The sequence below is a fragment of the Amblyomma americanum genome, chromosome 1 (genome assembly GCF_052857255.1).
Source record: "Amblyomma americanum isolate KBUSLIRL-KWMA chromosome 1, ASM5285725v1, whole genome shotgun sequence".
Taxonomy (NCBI): Eukaryota; Metazoa; Arthropoda; class Arachnida; order Ixodida; family Ixodidae; genus Amblyomma; species Amblyomma americanum.
This window is the reverse complement of record NC_135497.1, coordinates 54,156,851-54,174,035: the sequence shown is the minus strand read 5'-3', so window position 1 is coordinate 54,174,035 and position 17,185 is coordinate 54,156,851. Positions and strand designations below refer to the sequence as shown.

General features: G+C 49.4%; 1 protein-coding gene across 1 annotated transcript; it reads left to right on the top strand.

The window, feature by feature from the left end:
- The first annotated feature begins 5,967 nt into the window (after window positions 1-5,967).
- On the top strand, window positions 5,968-16,890 carry LOC144095992 (uncharacterized). The gene is made up of 5 exons (XM_077629372.1): window positions 5,968-6,001; window positions 6,685-6,877; window positions 9,471-9,519; window positions 11,730-11,987; window positions 16,791-16,890. The coding sequence occupies exons 2-5, from the start codon at window positions 6,691-6,693 to the stop codon at window positions 16,888-16,890; spliced, it is 594 nt and encodes a 197-aa protein (XP_077485498.1). The 5' UTR covers window positions 5,968-6,001; window positions 6,685-6,690.
- Window positions 16,891-17,185: the final 295 nt, after the last annotated feature.

Here is a 17,185-nt window from a genome sequence, read left to right as displayed (position 1 = left end):
TCCGCCGGCGACACGTCCTAGGTCCCGATGACGGACTCGAGGTTCGCCGAGGTGGTGATGAGCGCCGCCGTCAGGCTCCTCACCGTGTCCCGCAGATCAGCGATCTCGGCCTGCATTCGCCGAATGGTGCTGGACGACCTTGTTCTGGATGGCGTTCGTCTCCGCGATCGTGAGCGTGAGCGGCCTGCCCTGCGTTGCTCATTATCACCGCCGAACACAGGCCTTCGCTCGTTCACGGTGTCTGTGGCCTCCATGGGGAGACCCCGCAACGCCGCGAAGCCTTAGGCCCAGCGTCCGAAGGAGCAGAGAGCTAGAAAACACGTGCGCTCGCTTCGAGCGCCCGCCGAAGAATCTAAATTGGCGCAGTATATGTCTCACATATCGGCGGACACCTGAGCCGCGCCATAAGGGAAGGGATAAAAGAGGGACTCCGGAAGAAAAAGCGGCGACGGCGGCGACGAAGCGCGCGGCGCACCCACTCCTCCTCCCCGGTTGCCATGGTAACGGCGCATGCGTACAACTGGCCTCCTCCCCATGTACCATGGTCGGCGCATGCGCACAACTTGCCTTTCGCGTGTACCGCGAAATGTTCGACCGGTAGCATAGTGTAGCTCCCGCTACATAAGAGATGGAGTAGTGAAGGGCTCCGGAATAATTGCAACCTCCTGGGGATCCCTAAAGTGCACCGACATCGCTGAGCACGCAGCCACCTCTGCGCCTCGCGTCCTTCAAAATGTGGCCGGCGCAGCAGGGTTCGAACCCGGGTACGCCGAATCAGTAGCCGAGCGCATCGTTTTAAGAAAGGAAAGGTCGCAGTAGCTCTCACATCTCGCTGGGCACCTCAAGCGCGCCTTAATGCATGCAAATGAAGGTGCATATGTCATTGGTCCGAACCCCTGTCGCAAGATATAGCCTCAAACTTGACTAAAACATTTAATCTATACAGAAAGAGAAGTGCTGTCACAACACCCGGAACGCTGTACGATGAGCGGTTGCTCAAAATTTTTTTTCATAACCAAGTAGGCAATCATGCCCCCCCCCCCAATTAGTTGAGCCAATGATGCTATCACTAGATTTAATCTGTCACCACCATACCTGATACCTGATTTAATATTTACTGCGGGTCCCTGGACCCAAGATATTAAATTTACTTTTGGAATATGGCGGTATGCTCGGCATGAAGCACTCTTGCGCTGGTTTGCCCGGTATTGCACTGCCTCCGGGAACGGCCCGGGGCATATTAGAGCGCACATTTTCTTTCTGTTTTTTCTTCCTCTCCTATCTTATACCTCTCCTACTTTCAGCACGCAGCAGCAAGCGTGGCTCGGCTTGAGCCAGGAGGCAGGCCCGTGCACTTTCCTTTTCTTCCTATCAGCAACAGCAGCAGCAGTACGTTCCGCACACACCAGTTCTTATTGCACACACACACCGCGCAGGGTTGCAGAAAACAGCTCTGTGCACACTCAGATCCCAGCAGAAACGCGTATGCACAGGCGACGTACCCGCCGTGGTGGCTCAGTAGTTAGAGCGCTCGGCTTCTGATCAGGAGATCCCGGGTTTCGAACGCGACTGCAGCGGCGGCGTTCCGACGGAGGCGAAACGCGAAGGCGCCCGTGCGCTGTGCGATGCCAGCGCACGATAAATATACCCAGGTGGCCGAAAATGTTGAGGTGAAAAGCTTCTCTTCGTTAGGTAAAGTAGTCGCGTAGGCCGCAGAATGACCTTTAACGACCTTCAGCCCAAACACGTTGGCCGTGTAAGACCATATGTGGTACAGTTATGGTGTGGAACCCATGACCCCTGACACTGACGCATGAACTTTAGTTGATCTTTGACCTCCGACCTTGAGTTGACCATTGACCTTTGATACTGGATGATTTCATTGACCTTTGATACTGGATGATCTTTGGGTTAATTTGGAAGCTATTCTCGCCAGCCCGGACCCAGACGTTCAGTATCGGGCCAAGACAAGAGCGTAGCAAGTCGCCGACAGACAAACTGCCGGCCACCTAAATCGGCTGAAGAAACCCAAGAGCACCATCTTCTTACTGACAATAAAGTTTTCTCTGTTTCTCCCCTTACGGAGCGATTCACGCGTCCGCCGATATGTAAAACATGCACTGCGCAATTCGCTTTCCCCGACAACAAATTTTCCAGCACCAGCGAACTCGAGTGCTCCTACACGATATTCCGCACTCAACCATGCAAATAGTCTGCTAATTTCGCAATGTTATATGTGCCGATATCAACAGACCTTAATAATAATAATAATTGGTTTTTGGGGGAAAGGAAATGGCGCAGTATCTGTCTCATATATCGTTGGACACCTGAACCGCGCCGTAAGGGAAGGGATAAAGGAGGGAGTGAAAGAGGAAAGGAAGAATGAGGTCCCGTAGAGGAGGGCTCCGGAATAATTTCGACCACCTGGGGATCTTTAACGTGCACTGACATCGCACAGCACACGGGCGCCTTAGCGTTTTTCCTCCATAAAAACGCAGCCGCCGCAGTCGGGTTCGAACCCGGGAACTCCGGATCAGTATCATCAGACCTTACAATTCACATATTCGACGCACCCACGAACTGCTGTGGCATCTAATAATGGTCCGGAGTTCCCGGGTTCGAACCCGACCACGGCGGCTGCGTTTTTATGGAGGAAAAATGCTAAGGCGCCCGTGTGCTGTGCGATGTCAGTGCACGTTAAAGATCCCCAGGTGGTCGAAATTATTCCGGAGACCTCCACTACGGCACCTCTTTCTTCCTTTCTTCTTTCACTCCCTCCTTCTCCCTTCCATTACGGTGTGGTTCAGGTGTCCAACGATATATGAGACAGATACTGCGCCATTTCCTTTCCCACAAAAAACCAATTATTATCTAATAATGAACATATAGCGACAACCACGTTATGTACCGAAACGACCCAAGTTTGCTGGTATTACAGCAAAGCCGCCGAAAGTGTCCTCGTACTTCTTCAAATATGGCGCCTCAAACTTCCTCAACACTGTGCTGCTGAGGAGATGAAAACCTTAATACCACCTCTGAATAGGCGAGCAGATTTTAAAGCAATACGAGATTTGTTCACCGTCGTAGGAATCACTTGTGCCACAAATTCCGCAAGATTCTGGAAATTTAGAAAATTCGTTTTTGCGGAAAGCAAACGGCACAGTACCCCTCTCACTTATTGGCGACACCCGAAGCGCGCCGAAAGGAAGGAAGAGGTGCAGTAGTGGAGGGCTCCGGAAAACTTTCGGCCACCTGGTGATCCCTAACGCGCACTGACATCGCACAGCTCACAGGCGCCCCTGCGCCTCGCCTACATCGAAACGCAGCCGTCGGGTTCGAACCCGGGAACTCCAGGTGTGACTGGCTCACGGGGTCAGTGGACACCTCAGTCGCGATTTGAGTAGTCGGTGCCGTCCGCCTGCACATTGAGGCAGTTATGCATCTCTTCTTTTCGCAAAACCTACGGAAGGCTTAGACTCCGTTGATTTTGAGGAGATCAAGGCTCACAATTGGCTCCTTGGGTCAGTGGACACCACAATCGAGCTTAGAAGTAGTGACGGTGGTGCCCCCTGCAAAGAGCCGTGCTAATGCACAATATATTGTGCCTAGTAATGCTAAACCGCCAGCCATTTCTTGTCTCGTGTGGACTGAGGTGAAATTCAAATAAAATGTGGTAATGACGATGACAGTGAACCACTTATTCTTGACCCGCCAAGCGGGTTTGTGAAGAGTGAAACAGAAGTTATGAATGGCGGCGTTTCCTCCAGATGAACTACCTTCAGATAGCAGATCAGCTGTTGTGGACGGCTTACAATGTGTCTCAAAATGATGATAATACATCTGACAAAATGAAGTGAATGTCACCTTTAGTTCAGTTTGTTTAATAAGTCTTTCTTGTTTTGTTAAGGGTTCATTGTTAAAACAGACTCGGGTTCACTGACCTGTGACTTGACAGAGCTCTAAATGTGAAGTCGTTGTTTTTTCCCTCCCGCATAAGCATGCTGCAGGCTTCCTCAAATAATTAAAAAAAGCTAGTAAAGATGACACCTTGGCGTTAGGTAATCATCATCATCAACGGTCGCAAACTCTCTCAGAACGTTTTCGTCTTCGACGACCAATTATTCGTTCTATGCCCTGCTCGAGGAGCGCGAGCAGCGCGCGAGCATCGCGAGAGCACCAGCGCTTCCCACGCGCAGCAGTGTGCCAGCGCAGTGCGACCGATCGGCTTTGTTCTTTCGTGGCTGTGACTCGACGCAAGTAGGTGAGCCCGTCGTTTCCTTTCTTTGTCTTTCGCAGTGCTTCGCTGCCTATTCGGAGGGCGAACTACTTTGACTGTTTGTGGAGGTTGAGGCTACGCACTCACCGCGGGCGATGCTCTCTAGGCGAAGTAGGCAGGACAGGGCTATCCGTCTGTTCAGCGCGACGAAGTGCAGTTGAGGGGAGCTTGCTCTCGTAACGCCCGATAAAGGAACGGTTTACTCGGCACTGGCTTCGAATGAGGGTGCAAGTTCGCGTCAGCTCTAATTAGCAAGCGGAGGTGGTTCGAAGCTGCCGAGTCTGCTTGAGCCTCATAGCTTGTCAATGGAACGCGTGCTCAACTGGAAATCATCTTTTTGCACCAGCGTTATGCCACCACTCTGGTTCAGGCTTACCTCAGAATTCAGTGTGGCTTCTCGATCGCAGCAGCAATGCGGTTCAAACTGAGTTTGTCTTTGCCAGAGCAAATTATCTCTGCCAGCGCAAAGCTGGACATTTGGTTTCAGAACCTGATGTTCATTGGCGTAAGCGAAAATTCCCTCTTTTGGAGCAAAAATTTCCGTTTGGGGACTTTATTCGCTGCACCAGCTTTAAAACACCGTCAGTTTCAAAAATTGAGACGATTTAAGTTCTTACATTTGCTGACCTTGCGCAAAAATCCCCAAATGAAACATGACTGTTCAGAACGAGCGTTGCTGGTCGCGCCACTCCTACAACGCCTATTGTGTTAGAGCCATTGGTCAATTTCATGACGTTCCGCCTCGCCAAGCGCACAGACCTATTACCCACACTGCCCGACAGGATATATTAACCTTTAAGCCTCCCCCAAAGCCACTGATGCTGGGCTTTGGCAGCCCCTGTGTAATACCCCTGGATCTGCTGTGGCTTGTCACTCAATCGCACAACAGCGTGATTTATAGCCACGACCACACACGTTATATACCCCAGTTATGCCACGTTACATCCCAAATCTGCTAAGGCAGATGCTTTACGGCCTCATATGCCAGTCAAGTGACTAACTCGTGCGGTAACTCTCAGCATCTCCGGTGGTAGCCTGGAATTTTTTGCGCTTGGTTCTACTCTAGATTCAGTTCAGTGTAATCGATGTTAGTGATTGTTTAATATAGGGCAATCATTTTGTGAGCTCTAGAACGCGTCACCGAATAGGTTTCCCCCGTGACTGATTGCTCTAGTCGGCATGGACGCTAATCATTTTAGGTATTTGATTAACTGGGGATGACGCCCTGGCTCTCTACCCCTGCGGTGGTTGGGAGACGATGTGGTTATTTGCAAAGGTTTTTGGGTCAGAACTAATAGCTTCTTTTTACCGGACGCTGCAGTTGTCAAGCCAAAGAGAACGCCTGGTCCTCGGGGCAAGCTAGTACCTAGCAGATTCACCATCGCCGCCGAGAACCACTCGCAGGTACTTGAGGACCCCCCTGGTAGCCACCGTGCAATGAGCCGGACTCCGAAAGCCGCTGCCGGCCCCAACCAGCTGAGGGATGAGCTGAGGCAGCAGTTGTTGACCACGTTTGCGGCCAACAAAAGGGAATCGGCAATGGGAGAGGGCACCCAGGCCGTGGAGGATTCCTGTTCCGCGGCTTCCGGAAAGCCGCTGAAAAAGCAGCCCCTGCCAGTAGTGTCCGCCACTAGCTGCGGCTGCCACAAGTACGATGACCTACACGTGCACGTCACTGTGCTGTTTCCATGCTCTCGGCCGACCACTACCGACAAAGCGACGCAGGTATTTAAAGCGTGCCACTGCGATATCCATAACTTGTCATTTCGAAATTCAATTCATTTTTAAAACTGTTGCACACGTTTCACCTATGCAACTAAATTTTTTACTGGGTTCGCAGTCGTGTTTATGAAGGTCCCCAGCCAATTTTTCAAACAAATAATCTTTCCGAGTTATAAACCTGAGTTTCGCGGCATAGTAATATCTCTTTTTGCGGACATCAGAAAAGAGGCAAGGATTGTTACTATCAAGCTTTTAACTTATTCTTGATGGTCAACTTTGTAACTTTTAAACTTTTAGCAGACTGGTCGTACTGGCCATATCAGTTTTTACAATTTCTATACCGCTATTACCCTCGCCGCTATGGCTCATTTGGCCCCCGAAAGATGCGTGCTTTTCAAACGCACTTGTCTGGCAAGCGCAAAAGCAGCCCCCCACCCCCCCCCCCGCCCCCAGCGCACGTCACTCCAGGCGTACCTGTATGGGACCTCCTCTCTCCCGTGTGGGTGTCGCGGGCGGGGCAGAGAAGGTCACATGACACGTGTGCGAAGAGTCAGAGAATCGGAAAGTAATCATGGAGGGTAATTGCAACTGCTTTCGCAAAATTCTTGCATAAGATGTCTGATCGCCCCATGAAGTTTTTTCTTAGTAGGTTTTTGCGCCTCATGTGCCTTTCCGTCTCTGCGCAGACTGACATGGCGCGCACAGACGAGCAGCAGAGGAGCACACCGCGAGGAGTTGGGATCAGCGTCGACATCCTCCATACGTCGAACGAAAGGATGTTTTCCCAGACATGTTCACACGAGCTTGCAGCCAGCGCTCCAAACGGAACTCCCGTCACTCCCCGCCTCCAAGGGGTTCCGAACAGCGCAGACATTTCTGGTGAGTAGCAGGATAAGCTTCATGGTAATAGACATGGCCTTGCTTGTGAGGTCGTGTGCGCACATTAAATTTATGTTGCCAACAGCGACAGTCTATATTGGTGTATCGGTGTGCATGGATAGCCGTAACGCTGACATGTGTTGGAGTATAGGCACCTAATTTTGGTGACACGTTTTCTTCTCTACAATTACGCGAAAGACATTACTACACATGAATCACCATGTGGTACCCACCCACGACCATTAAATATTTCATAATCACATTTAACCAGTCATGCTGTTTCGGTTTCGGTTTCAACAGCCGAATGATGGCTGCGACGTGAATGAGTGGTTTTATAATCACTGCTTCATCGTTTTAATTCTATTCAGTGTTTACAGGCAGCCTTCCTCAAGAGCCGGAATGACAACTAATGTGGAAGGAGCGATTATATTGTAGTTTTTTTATGTCTCACGTGACAAAACCACTCTTTGACGCCACAGTCCTCATTCGGCCGCTGAAACCGAAACAGCACGACAAAGAAATACGATTATAAATTATTCAGCGCCGGCAGGAGAATACCGGATGGGGATCCATGTATATCAATGCCTTATATGCTAGTATCAATGCCTATGCTAGTATAACTACAACCAAAGCATGCAGGAGAATGATTCGAGAAGAGGAAGGAAAACGGTTAGTCAGCTTCAGTGATGTTTAAGTGCTTTGTTACGTTGCACTTTTGAGTATTTTATGTTCAGAGTGCAACGACGACTTAGAGGGAGAGCATCTATATAGTGTGGTAGGCGCTCGGAATGCCTGTATCACCGAAGACACGCCGCTGTTCTTTTTTTTTGCAATCGTTGTCCGTTTACGTGGCTACCAACCCCCTCGGGCGCTATCAGCGGCTTCAACGTGGCCAGCGGCCAGCAGCAGATTGAGAGCGACCGTGTGTGTCGAGCTCATCGCGAGCAGCTGTGGTCTATTGCTCTGGGGTGCCCATTATACTGGTACGATTCCTAGGCAGTCAATTTTTCTGTTACGACACACGTTGTCTCATGCGTCATCAACGAAGTTTTCGCTCCAATGTGTAATTGCAGTATCACCAGGTTTTGTGGCATCGTTTTTGCTAGTTTTTGCTTTTGTGGTGCATAGTAACGCAGACGCTGCGAATTGCAGATTGCGGCTGTGCATACTTGATATTGTTGGTAAATACAGTGCGGCAAGGTGCTCGTCTTTTTCTGATGTAAACCTTCCTAAGAACTGGCACCTTTGTATGCACTTACACCCCTTGAACTGGCATTACGCAAGTAGAAAATAGCTTTTTTTTTGGAGCCAAGCTGACAACGCAGAGATAAAGTGCTTCAAATGGGGAAAAATACATTCTGGAACCTTTCACTACGGTTTCTTCCGTTCCCCACCCGTAGTTTTATGACGTTCAACACCATAAGCCGTGCCTCTACGCACCTTAAGGCCTTACAAAGAATGATGTACCAATCAGGTGCAAGCCGCATTTTTGGACCGAGAGGACCCTGCTTCATTCAACTCTGTTACAAGTTTCGCATTCCGCATGTAGTGAGCGAGACCGAATAACGCCGCTAGCAGGCCTCAAAATCGTGCTCATCTATAGTAGGATACAACTTAAAAAAACAGCAGTTGCTAAAACTGGGCCACGGTCCGCGGCGTACTGTATTACTCCGCTGGCCCATCGTAACAGTAAACGAAATCAACTTTTTAACGTTTGACTATATTAAACAAGCGATGTATCAAAATTATAGCTCCCATAATTTTTTTCTTGCGATTAGTTTTTTGTTTAGGCAACAAGAAATGTTTTAACAACGGGCTATACTTTTTTGTCGTGGAGGAAATCTGTGAGGCTGTCGTGAATATGGGCGGAGCTTCACTGCACACTTAAATTGTATCCGACTATACTAACATTGCCTCTTCTGGTGCCGCTTAATGCTCGCCCCGACTTATCTTTTCGATAGCCTAATATAATTAAAAGCATCGATTCTAATTATAACAACCCGCCGCGGTGGCTTAGTGGTTATGGCGCTTGGCTGCTGGCCCGAAAGTCGCGGGTGCGATCGCGGCCGCGGCGGTCGAATTTCGATGGAGGAAAAATTCTAGAGGCCCGTGAACTGTGCGATGACAGTGCACGTTAAAGAACCCCCGGTGGTCGAAATTTTCAGCAGCCCTTCACTGCCGCGTCCCTCATAACCTGAGTCGCTTTGGGACGTTAAGCTCCCATAACCCAACCCTCTAATTATAATGGTTTAGTGGTTACGTTGCCCGCTGCAAATTGGAACGATGCTGCGAGCAACGTGAGGAACCTGTTCTTTCGTTTGGAGAGGAGCAATGAAGTGCAGTGTATTTTATTGTATATATGCTGCTCATCCCTGCTACTATTTTTGTGAAGCGATAAACAACTTTTAACTTTCCTTCCGGCCATACCACGGGGCGAAAAAGCGACTACTATTGTAACGGTGCAAGGTGACAACTACTAACATTTTACCTGTACACGGGTCCTCATCCGTCGTTTTAAGATGTGCTTTTGGAGCTCGACCCATGCGGAAATTTGAGTGAATTGAGTGACCGATTACTCATTCATTGTCCGCAGTTCAAGCTTTCGAAGATGAAGGAAACGTCAGCATAGAGGACGGCAGCAAGTAAGTTTCCAAAGGCTTAATTTTTGAAAAGCATGCCAGGCATTCCAATAGCAAGGCTTAAAATTTTATTTTATTCAAAACCAGTGTTAACTGTTATTGCTTTTGAATGCGTTTTTAAAACTTGAGCGACTTCGAACTGTGCATTCATATTAATTGCGAAAACAGAATTGTGCAGTCAGGGATCGCTTTGAATACGCGCTGCTCTAAGGTAAAGGAAAATGCCGAAAGCACCTCTGCACATTGTAGTTACTTGACGTTGTTTCCGCGCTCGTTCTTTCCGCCGTAGCCATGCTCACAGTTACACAGCGGGAATTGTACGCTGGCACCCTTAACTGCATACTGCATGTAATTCACGGTACTGCTGAGTAGACAAAAGAATGGAAATGAGGGGATTGTTATGACACATATGAAGGAAGCCAACAGTCTACAGCACCAAGAAGCATAGGGGAATGTACATAATTTTTTTAATAGCGGCGCTGATCAGTAAGGGAATAATAGTGTACACATTTTATCGCTGAAAGATAATTGGTTCGAAAGCAGAAGAATAAACATGCTGCCGGTTGAATCTGAACCCACAATCTCCTAGTTTGGCGACCGCTGGCTTCCTTCACGCGGTACCGTTTTTAATTACATCGAAACCATGCTCTGGTCTTTATTCTGCATTCGGAAATTGAGTAAATGGTTCGCTTTTGAAGCCTGTGTAACTTACTCCTGGCTTAAAACTGGTGTACAGAAGTGGCGGCTACAACTGGCACCCGCTGATTCCGTGCCGAATTTTTAAAACGTCATTGTATATGCCTGCATATGACGTCATTCGAGCAATCACGTCAGACAGTGCGGGATGCTTTAATGGTTAGACTCTGATTGGCTGGCTGAAGCTGTGGCTTCTGGAATTGTTTCTTAGCCGGTTCGTGCGCATTTGGTGGCTACATACGTGACGTACAGCACAGTGCACTGACTGGAACTGACGCAGAATGGACTGCACGAAAAGCGAAAAAAGAGAACAGTCTAACTGTTTAAGATTTCCGGCCATGCGCTGGACTGGACATGACAAAAGCTCCCACAGAGGCGCCAGTTGAACTGAACGGTCATGCCCTGCACTTACAATATGGAACGTCGATAAGCAAAAAACTGAGTTGAAGCCGCACGTACCGGTAACTGAACACGGATTTCGTGGCGTATATGTGTTGTCATGACGTTACGATAACTGAGTGCTAAAGTGTCACTCAGTGCATAACCACCATGATCATCAGCAGCGTGACTACACCCACTAAGGGGCAAAGGCCTCTCCCATGTCTCTCCAATTAACCCTGTCCTCTGCCAGCTGCGCCCACCCTATGCCTGCAAACTCACTAATCTCATCTGCCCACCTAACCTTCTGCCGCCCCCTGCTACGCTTGCCTTCTCTTGGAATCCACTCCGTTTATCTTGCCTTCGCAGTACATTCCCTGCCCAATCCCATTTCTTCCTCTTCATTTCGACTGGAATGTCATGAACCTGCCTTTGTTCCCTCGCCCACTCTGCCCGCTTCCGTTCTTTTAACGTTACACCTATCATTGTTCTTTCCATGGCTTGCTGCGTTGTCCTTAACTTAAGCTGAAGTCTTTCTCGCCAGCTTCCACGTCTCCGCCCCATAGGTGAGTAACGGCAAGATACAGCTATTGCATCTCGCCCAAACTGTCCACAGCTACCGCTGTAGCCGAAAACGCAAGTTCGCCATCACACCGCGGTATCGGAAGAGCGCTTATGTACTTCACGTTATGCCAAATCAGTGCGGCCTCTCCAGTTTGGTATTCCCACCATCAGCGAGAAATTTTGCATGAGAAATTTATTGAAGTACTATTTTTCGTGATAAAATGTAATTCATTGTACAAATGAAACCGTCCACTCGAACCTCCTTGAATAGATTTTTCCGCATAAAGCCGACCCTGGCTCTTTTGTCACTGTTCCTTTCACATGTCCGCTTAATTATATCTGTTAATGTGCATAGCTTTAATCTAATCATGTGGTCATAATAGTGTTTTGTTTCTTTTTCTTTTAATGGCACAGTTTCTGCACTCTTCTCTTTTCACCTGTTTCCTCCTTCTGCGGTAGAACGACGGCATGTTAAGGTTGCACGACGCCAGGGTATAAGCATGCATCAATCGCTGCACTCAAATTAATGGGGTCTGCATCATCGCATAAGAGATCTTTGGCACTGTACCACGCAGGGAAGAGTGGTACCCAGCACACCAAGTGTTCAACGGCGCTGACACCTCGCGGATCTCGCCCGCCGACAGGAGGCGCAGCGTTCACGAGGCGCTGGCCCGCGTGCGGGACACGCTGTTCGAGGCGCTCCGGGACACGCCTCGCGCCGTGGCTGCCACTTCCAGAGCCGCCATATTATATTCGAGAGCGTGTTTCCCGCCATGCCAACCTCGCCGACTCCGTCACCACCCACTGCGCAGCCGCTCTCCTCGCTGCTTCGGGTACGTGCACATTAACTTTGCTGGCACAGTGGAGCTGCCGCGTCGGACGAGTTTGATGCATCATTGTGATGGCACGCTTGTCGACGAACCTCTCTAGAGAGTTCGAGCGACATCCGCCGTTGGCCTCCCGGTTCGAGAAGGAGTGTGGTTCGTTACCTTTTGTCGCCTTCCGGGGCCGGCTGTTGCTGCGCGCCTATTTCGCTGCCGGACGCACTATTTGTGAGTGGCTGCGCGCATCGTACATAACGCAGTGCTTTTTCGGCTGTTAGAAACTGAGGCCCCGGCAGCCGTAGTTTCTAAATACTACCTAGAGGGAAAGCTGGCGCCACCACCCATGCGTGTTTCTTAAAGAGCACTTATTCCACCACGGGAACGCCGGGAAGACGAGGCCTCCTTCTTGGCTCGGCCAGTGTCAGGCCGAAAGCATGAATTCTACCTCAAAATTAGTAGTTGAAACGCGATTCTCACCTCTTTACACAAATTAAATTCATTCAATACTGCGTTTTTCGCTTCTTGAATAGATTTAACGCAAGTGAAAGTTGTGTGTTAGGGTAATAAGGAAGCTTTTACAGCATTTCTTCGAGGACTACTTTGAGAAGAGTCGTATTGTTACGGCTAAATCCACTTTTTATGCCGAAGACCAGCCAAGGCAAGTAAGAAACGTCATCTTCCCGGCATTCCTGCGCCTATGCACATAGGCTGACTTGTAGCGCCGCCAGCTCTCCCTCTAGTTATGCCTGGATATGCCGGCAACGCTATGCCGGCAGCGAACAATGCGCAAAGCGAAAGGCGGCCTCTGAAATCCGATGCGTTAAATGACTTTATAAACAACGCATTTTCGCTTGAGTGTTTTCTTCTTTCCAAAGATGCCCTAGAGATTTTTATCCACAGAGCACCCCGTAGTGTTCGCCCACGACCACTAAACAAATTTTAATTGAAATTTTCTTCACAATGGTTCGGTTTCATCAACCGAACGACGGCTGCGACGCGCAGTAGAACCCCACGTCACGTGCGGCACGGAAAAACAGCAATATAACTGCTAATTCGGCGTTTGTTGTATAGATCTTGAAGAGTTCTGTTTTAAATGTTTTAGGGCCTGAAAACAACGGATCAGCATTAATATTGCAGCCCCTCCGCGCATCACCGACGCAGAATTGAACCACACGTCACAGCCATCGTTCGGCTGAAGAAACCAAAACCGAAAAGCATGAGAGAAGAAATTGAACTGTAAATTGCCGTACTGTCTAAAAAGGAATTTCTCTGCCGCTCCACGCGTGCTTGAATTCGACTGCGTGGATTCAATCTTCCCGGCGGTTCAGCTCGCCGTGAGGACGTGGCGTTGAGGAGTATCCGGGTTTATGCTGCTCTGACGCCTGAGGTCGGGTCCTCCTGGACATGACAGATCCTGCTTCTGAACTGCCCCTTCTGTTCTTTAACCCTCTTATGCAGAAAGCAATATTTGCGCGATAAAAATATATATTTTGCGGTCTTAGGTGAACACCCCGCGGTGATCTTTGTGTTATAATATCCAACGCACTATGTGAACGCAGAAAACACGCATTAAATTAGGTGTCTATGGCAGCACGCTCAGACAGGCTAATCCCGAACCCAGAGGCAAACTGCAGATATCGCTCAAGCACTGAAGAGCAGGCTCCTCAAACGTTCTAAACATGTGTGTACATCGGCTCAAAGGGACCAGAACATTGATCGTCACTACAAACACGTGCGCATATTATTGTGCACATTCTTGCATCTATCAGTTCTGCAACATTTGGATTAAAGTTTTTCAGCGGAAGTTACGCACACGTTTTTAACAGGAAAAGTTGACGCTTCGTTTATTTATACTGTTTATAACTCCGGTAGACGGATGCCGTCTATTCGTTTGCCCAGAAGGTCATGCATTTCGGATACGAGGGGCTTTCATTAAAACAGGCCTCTTCGACTGCAAACCCAGTCGAAAAAAAACTATAGAATCGTGCCCGAAATTCGAAAAAAAAAATCTTTTCTCGCAGTGACTGACTTTCACTAGTATTGTAGATTTTGTAGTGGTTCTGTTGCTACTCTAAGGAACAACACAATACTACAGAAAATATTCTCTAATGTCATGCACAGAAATTCTACAGAAATATGTTTTCACAGCCGGCAGTTTTCTCTTGTGTTCTTTGATAGGCAGCTTTTTTACTAAGTGATAGAATAAAAGCTGGTAACCTTCTTACTAAACTTAGAACTGCACTCAATACCTAGAGTATGCCACTTACACACAACCGTCAGCAGTGGCGATGTTCGAGTGCCGTCGGTTTGCTGGTGGTACTTTCACGGAAGAAGATTGAGCTATTTTCCTTCAAGCTACAGCACGGACTCAACATTTTGAAGGCGTTATAGTGACGCTAAAACATGAATTTTCAACGGAAAACAAGACGTACAGTAAACGTGCAGTTGTCGTATGACAACCTCAGTTGCTTACGCGCCAATGAAACCCTGTAAAAAACAGCTGCAGCTTTAATCACGTCCAGCATAGGGTAATTAGTACTGTCCCCGCAGTTGATGCCGTAGAGTTCCATCCTCATTTTTTTGTGTAATGCAATGACTACTGGTTCTTTTCGTGAATGTGCAACAAAGTTGATGGTGCTCAAAAAGCTTCTCTTCGGAAAGGAGGCGTTTCAAGGGAAAGTTTGATTCTTTCAAGTCTGGCACCCAGCGTAGCGGTAACTACCTGCCCTGACGTCTACGTATAAGGCAAGCAGTCACCGCTGATCCGCATCATGAGAAGAGTAAGAATGGGGCGGAACGCATATGGCACGTACGATCAGATCGTGTAGAGCAGCTCGCCTATATCCCTCAAGAGAAAAATAAACACAACAGCTGCATCCCACCGGTACTCACCCATGGGGCAGAAGCATGCATGGAGGCTAACGAAAAGGGTTGAGACCGGAAGCTAGCAGAGTCTTGAGTAGGTGAGGGAACAAAGGCGGTCTAATGACACTGTCACGGATCTCCCCAGAGAACACTCGGACTGAAAGAATGGACTAGGCGACGGGTGTACCCACAAAAACGCACATTTAATACACCCTACGTGACACACACACTAGAACACAAAACTAACAAAACTAACACAACACACAAAGGCTATAAATACAGACGACCCGGGCACACTGCTACCAGCGTCTACTACTAGAGTTCTACTATTCGTGGTTGGCGTTCGTGCTCATGGTTTGTTCGGTGCGGCTGCGGCGTTGTATGGCTCCCGTAGCCGGCGTCGAGGCGGCGTTCGGCGTTCGGCGTGCTTGGGCTGGCGTTGCTGGCGGGGTCGCTGGCTGCGTCGTGCAAGCTCCTGGTCCAAGCGCCCGTGGAGGTGATGCCGGTGTTGTTGGGGTTGGGGCACCACCCGGATGGGTGTCAACAGCGCTGGAGACACCCCTGGCCGTAGCAGGTGGTAGCGTCCTCCGTTGACTCCCCGGAACGGGCTCAGGCACGGCAGGAAGTTCACGATGCGGAGTCGAAGAACGCGAGCTCACCGGAGCAGTAGCCGGCGTCGCTCTCTTCCAGCCGATGTGTCCCTGACCTGCCAGAGTCTCCGCTTCTCTGCTGTTCCCCCTCCTGCCGTGCCGGAGCCCGTTCCGGGGAGTCAACGGAGGACGCTACCACCTGCTACGGCCATGGGTGTCTCCAGCGCTGTTGCTACCCAGACGGGTGGTGGCCCCAACGCCAACAACATCGGCATCTCCTCCAAGGGCGCTTGGACTGGGAGCTTATACGACGCAGCCAGCAATGCTGCCAGCAACGCCAGTCCAAGCACGCCGAGCGCCACCTCGACGCCGGCTAGTGGATCCATACAATGCCGCAGCCGCACCGAACCAACCGTGAGCACGAACGCCGACCGCTAGTAGTAGAACACTGGTAGTAGACGCTGGTAGCAGTGTGCCCGGGTCGTGTGTATTTATGGTCTTTGTGTTTTGTGTTAGTTTTGTTAGTTTTGTGTTCTAGTGTGTGTGCCGCGTACGGTATATTAAATGTGCGATTGTGTGGGTACACTCGTCGAATAGTCCATTCTTTCATCCGAGTGTTCTCCGGAGAGATCCGTGACATCCATCCGTCAGCGCGGTTTAGTTCGAAGCTCTTGTCTTCGAAATGAGCCTGCACATGAAGCTTTTATTGGAATTAGCCCCACATTTCCGGCTCGAGAATGAAAACAATGAACAAAGCAGGCAAGAAAACAAAAAAGTCCAAATATATCAATCCAGTTACTCTAATGAGCGCCTCAATCTGCACCTGACATATTGTGTTAATCTCATTTACTGATTTAATGCGGCCTCGTTGGACGAAGCATCAGGCTAACAGTAAGCGCACGCTACCCAACGCCGCATACGTGTCAAAAACTGAAAAATCGTGAGTAAATTAATTCGTATTGGTTCCTAGACGACCCAGATGCACAGTAATTGCAACAGCGTATGTGCCCTCGTTTGTGCTCGTGCTCTGTGCCTTGATTTGTGCCGGCCGCGAATCGCTGACAAGCGCCTCATAAAGGCAAATATTCTCTAATGAACAGAAGCGGCGAAAGCACGTTTGGTGCAGATTCAAGAGCGAAAACATTGTGTCATGCAATTTCGGGTGCAAGCAGGCAAGCGGCAGGCAACGGACGGTTCGGCGCTGAAGCGTACATGCCTTTGTTTTACGCCGAGCAAAACGAATAGTGCGGAAATGACATCTAACCAATACAAATGTTTTACTACATTTAGCTGGTTAAACGCAAAGCGCTAGATCGCAACAAAAGCAGCACTGAACCCAAACACTGGTTGTTTACAGGTTTTACAGGCGAGTTCGGCAACGTCACAGCGTTAGGGGCAAATGCCCCTTGACGTCGATGGATTCATTCAGTTCTTCAAGCGACGTCACTCCGGTTTAGAATAAAGGTGTGAAATATACTTGATCAGCTCTGTGGAGGCACACCCCTCGGGTGCCCTTTTCAGGTAGGTCAGGTTGCCGGACATGGAAAACCGGTTGAGCGTGATCAGGGCCAGGTGTCCCAGCCGGTAACGGCGCCGGCACTCCTTGGAGATGACCTCCCCGTCGCTTCCGCCCTGGAAGATCTTGAGGCACCATGCGCACGCAAAGCGCAGGCACAGGATCACCAGCTTGTGCGGCGGCATGTCCCTCGAGAGGGAGCGGGACACCTGCAATGGGAGGTGAATAGTGAGCCT

Bases quoted from the DNA above. Each gene is read 5' to 3' on its own strand.
- LOC144095992 (XM_077629372.1), top strand. From the start codon at position 6,691: ATGGCGCGCACAGACGAGCAGCAGAGGAGCACACCGCGAGGAGTTGGG. The intron at 6,878-9,470 runs GTGAGTAGCAGG...CATTGTCCGCAG, and splicing joins GAACAGCGCAGACATTTCTG to TTCAAGCTTTCGAAGATGAA. The intron at 9,520-11,729 runs GTAAGTTTCCAA...TGTACCACGCAG, and splicing joins AGCATAGAGGACGGCAGCAA to GGAAGAGTGGTACCCAGCAC.